At 33.4% G+C, this 6,136-nt stretch overlaps 1 protein-coding gene across 1 annotated transcript in view; it reads right to left on the bottom strand.

The window, feature by feature from the left end:
• Positions 1–200: 200 nt before the first annotated feature.
• Positions 201–6,136, bottom strand: part of LOC150078962 (L-gulonolactone oxidase-like) — a 116,489-nt gene continuing 110,553 nt past the window's right edge. The window contains exon 12 of the mRNA XM_090382578.1: positions 201–388. Within this exon, the coding sequence (XP_090238704.1) occupies positions 257–388 (132 nt within the window). The 3' untranslated portion in view covers positions 201–256. The remainder of the gene's footprint in view (positions 389–6,136) is intronic.

Raw genomic sequence — 6,136 nt, 5'->3', positions numbered from 1 at the left:
ACTAGCCAGCTCTTTTTTTTTTTTGGTGTGGGGTCACTGCATGAAACACATTAATAGATCAATTTCTTAACTGTTCAAAATGTCATTTAATAAAGTATTCAATATATCTAAACCTTTTCAAAATTCTAGTTTATACACAATTAAAAATTCATTTAAAATTCTTTCAAATTGCACCTTACTCTTAAACTCAACATAGTAATTAGTAAGTATTATACAAACCTCTACAGTTATATTTCTTTCATAAAATATCACAGACTCAGGAGCTAAAAATCCTATTTAAATAAGCATTCTGAAACATATTAATGGGATCAACTTTTCTTCTAATATGGCACCAATAGTCAAATTTTGGATACATCTTCCTGAACTGTGTTGCTGTCACCCGATGTGCCTAGGAAATTTGGTACATATATTAGTATTCATTAATATTTTATTCATTCCACTATATACAAAATATGCTTATGATACTGGAAAATTACCATCCCATCTTCCTTCTGAACTCGCTGGCAAAAATTCTGGACACTATCATTCACAATCGATTAATGAAATATTTTCGTCACTTCACCTGCAACAGCCAACATGGCTTTACAAGGGGCTGATCAACTACCACTAATCTTCTCACTATCTGGCAGCAGGTTCTAGACACTGTCGATATGGGAGGGTAGGTTGATGTGATATACACAGCCCAAACTAAGGCTTTTCACAGTGTCCCACACTATCATCTTGCAAAAAAATACTAGACCCTCTACTTTCCTGGTTGATGAGTTACATATCGTGTCGGAAACATAGGGTTATCATCGGAAAGAAAATTTCTAGGGAATTTATTCCATCAAAAGGAGTTCACAAGGATCATCTCTTGGGCCTCTCTTATTCACCATCTTTGTCAATGATCTACTGCAATTTTAGAGGGAGGTGGTATTAAGATTTTAATGTTTGCAGATGACGTGAAACTTTACTCACGGATCAACAATCAATCTGATGCAAATAATCTTCAAGCTGCTCTCAACTCTTGAAAAGGTCTGGAGATCAATCCTAGGAAATGCAGCTCAATTTCCTTTGCAGGTTCAAGGAAATCTAAGATTTTAGTAAACCAATACTACATCAAGTATTGGTTTACTAAAATTACTTACCAGAGTTGCCGATGTTAAAGATTTGGGTGTTACTTTTACCTCTGGATGTGGGTTTGATAAACATATTATGCCAAGCGAAAAAACAAATTGGCTTCATCAAACGGCAGACATATAGATTCAAAAATCCTCAGTTCTCTGTGCTTTTATTCAAAGCAACTGTACTCCCTATACTAGAGTTTGCTGCTCCTATATGGAACCCACACTATACATATTTGATACAGCAAATTGAATCACTACAAATGAAATTCATCCACTATCTTTCTAGACGTAATCCCAAGTTTTACCACCGACTTTTCTACCCACATCTCTGCTGTTACTTCAAGCTTCAATTTTTTAAACTTGGCAAACTGTTCTCGATCTAAAACTGTTGTACCATATTCACTGGTTCAACCTCCTTGCTTGATCCTTTATGCCATATTGATCTTCACATTCTAGCGGCATCCACTAGGCAGAAGACAACATTCCACATCAGTAACTCTAGGTCAGAGATATCCAAGTACTATGGCTCTTATGAACAAGTATGATCTAGATATGGCCATGGATAGGGAACAGTTTCACAGAACTATCTGGAGCAAGTTGGCTGGTTGACAGTTGGGTTCAACAGTGAAAGTTATGATTAAATAGTATGTATTCTTTTATTTATTTACATGTTAATGTACAATCTTTGTATCTTCATGTATTTTCTGTTGTTATACACTTTAACTGGGTGTATGCTTGTTGTGTATACATAAATATATATAAATAAATAAATACACTATATGATTTTTTTATGTTTGTACCATAAATATTTTTCTTAGTTTAGGTTAGTTGTCTTTAACTAACCTTTAAATCACAGCTGCTTGAGTTAGGTTATATACAGCATGTTTCAGGAGGAATCTGCCATACTCTAGGAGCATGATCTAAGGCCCAAAATAAGCAAAAAATTGCATATAAACATGGGTCTGGAAATGTCTCCTGTTGCCAATAGGGGCGCTCAAAGTTTTTTTAAAAATTGAATAAATTTGTAAGGTTAATCAACAACGTTAAACTTGCTCATGACAAGAAATGAAATACTTCTTTACTTAAGGACAAATTAACATTACAAAAAAAAAAAAAAAAAATTTATTAATTGCTCAAAACATCCAACAGCATCGGTGGGTGGGCAGGAGGTGCCTGCCCGCCTACTCACCGATGAAAGGCCAATAAGTGTTGAAATGGTGCCGTCTGGGTGGTGGTGCCCAGACGAATAAGACGGTGGTGCCCACTGAGAATAAGTAACAATAGTCTTCTCTATTAGTGACACCTTACTTATTCGAGGTAGTGCAACACATGGTAACTCGTGAAGGAAGAGCACAATATGAGATACAATTCAAATGATGCCCTTTACACTACTGTTGTAGTTCTTCATTTCAGAGTTGTCTATGGTGTTTTTACACTGATATTATATAGTAATTATTAATGCAAAATAATATAATATAGTATAAATAGTACAGGAAAATAAAAATTTAATTTGGCTGTTTGAGCTTTAGCTTCATTACGAGATTATTAAGAGTTGACTGACCAGTGGCTTCTTTCTTCTCCTTATAAATCTCTCGATAACAAGCTAAAGTGTTATCTATTGCTCTTTGGAAGTTTAAGAACAGTGAGGCATTAGTATGCATCTTCTCCAATTGTGCCATTCCTGCTGAATTCTCATGGAATGCAATTGTCATCTCTTTCACATCACAAAATGTCTCGTTATTTTTCTGGTTCCAAAGTTTCAGCTTGCTCAGCTTCAGCAACTTTTGCTGCTTCTAATTCAATGAGTTCTTCATTTGATGATTCATCCCCACAAGAGTCAATCATTTCTTCGACATTGTGTTCATCAATTTCTAATTTTAGTTGTTCAGCAAGTTTCACTATATTTTCAGTGAAGTCTTCAAAAGTTTCATCCTTACTGAAAACATGCACAAATCATGTACAAATTTTTCTCCAAACTGAATTCATATAATTTTGTGTAATACAGTTATCATGCTTCTGCAATGTTTTGTATAGACTGATAAATATTATAGGACTTTCAAAAATCTCGGACTGTTAAATCGGGATCTCTGTCCATAGCTGCCAATGCAAAGAGTAAACAAAGCAAGACTGAAGAGAAGGTGCATGCATACACCGTGTGGGTAGCCTGCCTTACAGAAGACTGCTCTTAGGTGGTGTGTGCGCATTAAGTAAAATTTTTATAACTCAATTTTTTCTATAGCCCTTTCAGGATAATTTGTATAAGTCCGAATTTATGTAAGTCAGGGTCTGTCTGTACGTCATTTCCAAAGTTTTCAATAACTTTGTCGGAGTAACTAAAGAAAAGTTTGACTGAATTATGTAATTTGTGAACAGCATCTCTATGTTTAGAAGATTTACATTTTTGTCTCTAATGAGAGTTTCAACTCCATTTTTGCAACCTTTCATTGTTGCACAGTTATCAAAAAGCAACTGATAACTTGGATGAATTCAAGTGGATGAAAGAAAATGGATTTGAATTCATTCACTTATTTTTCCAAAAATATTTTTTTCTGGCACCTAAATGTTCAGTAATCACCATATTCTATTGGTTATCAAAGATTCTTGCAATAATGTTCACTAGTTTATCTCTGGCCTTGTTAGTAAATTCATCAAGGTGCATAAAAAAAAAATTACACTTTAATTTGTCAACTAAATTTTCTTTCATGCATTTGGCCATGCCATGAGTCATCAAGTAAGTAAGTAGTGCTTGTTCTCTCCGTTTGAAGTTTCGACAAGGCAAATTTGTCTTTAGCTAAATAGTGGTCAAGGTCAATCGGTCTTGAGGCTAACATAAATAGCAGACTTTTCACTTAAAATGCAAGCAACAACCACCTTTTTGATCCATTGGCAGAGGGAAAGTAGATTCTTTTGGTGGATTTTATCATTCTATGTTTTGATATGGACATTTTACCATTTTCCATAATCAAATTTACATCAACGAAACAATAACAGAATCCATGCTGCATGACTTTTTGACACTATTCATGATGCTGATGGTTGTTTACATTGCTCTCAAGTAACCATTCCCAGCACCACTTATTTTTTACAGAAGAATCACCAACTGGGCTGTTATCCTCTAAAAATTCCAATGCTGCCATTTTTCATTTCATAATGCATTTATATGTACTGTCACATGCAAAAGAATTAAGAACAAAAGAATGAATACTAAAGTGCAAATTTTGTAAATTCCACACATCTAACACAGCTTTAACAGAAATGCAAACTTTTCATAATAGACGAGAACCCCACTCTCAAACCAAAACCAAGAGCTCCAACTGATGCCAACTGATGGGACCCTTAATTCACTGCAGGTGCATGCAGCATTATGTGACATCACAAATGAGCTTGCAATGAAATTGCATTCAGCATCACAAGTGGCATGCTTGTGTTTGGACCTGCTGCAACCGAAATATGGTTTCTTTTTATTTTGGCATTTAATGAACATTTTACATTTCAGAACTGCCAAGAGTATTTTGCATAACAACTGCCACAAAACAATTTCTCCGTCACCAGTTTTAGTAATAGAAAAATAAGAATTTCTTCATATTTAATTTAAGAAATAATTTGAAATTTTCAAGACAGAAAAATTTTCAAAATACAGAAATCCATCCCTATGATGGAAGAGTGGCACCCATGGTGGGGTGTAAGGGTACACCAATATTATTATTATTTATTTATTTATTTTATTTTTTTAATTAAAGAAAACACTTATTTGACTTGTAGCAGCTTGAATCATGTTTAGGATTGAATCCTAAGCATGTTGCTAACAACAGCACTACAGAAAAAAAAAAAAAAAAAAAAATTAGTGAAGAGGCCCATCTTGAGTTTACTGTGACAGTGTTGGTATGAACCAAATGGTGAATGTATCTACTTTTTTTTTTTTGGTATTTTTTATTTAATTTCATCTCTTTCAAAATATTTTTAATTATCACACTCCAGCATTTAAATTTCAAAGGTGAATTTTAGGGTGATTCAAAGGTGATTGAAGGTGAATGCTATAAATAAAATAGGTTCCCAACCAACATCAGTCTTAGTTAATCCCAACCATGATTTAATTGCTACCACAAAAATTTTTCCATCACAAATAATGACAGTCATGATATGTTGGAACAACGACTAAGGGATGAACATTATGTTATCATGCTGTCATCGTTTTGCCTATACATTAATCTAATAACTAAAATATTAATAACAACATTAGAGAAAAGGTCTTGTGTGTTGAGGAACTTTCATCATGTACGAAATACAATAATTTCTTTATTGCTGAACTAAGGACCTCGCAATGGATACATTTAGAGAAAATAACCATGGAAGACAACTCAATCTTTAGGTAAGCTGCATGGTTCCAATAATTTTTCTTAATCTGGTGGTGGTATGGGGATTTACTGGATCTTCCTCTGTCCTAAATATATATGCAAAGTTTTACTTGAGTAGTTTTTGAGATTTTTAAGTAAATGCAACTTAATAACTGCATGTATTAGTTTCAGTTTTCACACTTTTAATGGTTTTATGAACTTGAGAATAGAAGTTGCTAATATTTTGCATTAGTAGCATTTTTTATCAATAGCAGCAATATTAAAAATTTAGATTTTTTGAAAATTAGCGTAAAAAAAACTTAAATTTAAATATTCATTAAACAATAATTACGTTTAATAAGTATTTCATCAGGAAAATTCTGAGTTTCGTATTTCTAGAACAAAAAATAACTAAAACTAATAAAACTAAACATCAAAAAAATAGTCTAAACATATATAGAACATCAGAAAAACTAAACCTTACCTACCCCCCCCCCACAGAAATTAAATAAAAAAGAAAAAAGTAGGCCTGCTACGTCCCGTGTAACAGTTGGGAATGTCATTGCTGCTTAGTTAAGGTAAGCTGTTCATTGCACTAAACACAAGCAAAGTCACAGACCATTTAACAGCAGCTTTAAGCTTATCCACATATTTAGTAGTCAATTAATTTAACCAGCAAATAGAAATTATTGCCAT

This window comes from Mastigoproctus giganteus, chromosome 10, assembly GCF_048544385.1.
Source record: "Mastigoproctus giganteus isolate SK-2022 chromosome 10, ASM4854438v1, whole genome shotgun sequence".
NCBI classification, from domain to species: Eukaryota; Metazoa; Arthropoda; class Arachnida; order Uropygi; family Thelyphonidae; genus Mastigoproctus; species Mastigoproctus giganteus.
Note: the sequence above shows the minus strand (reverse complement) of the source record. Positions and strands in the feature narration are given on the sequence as shown.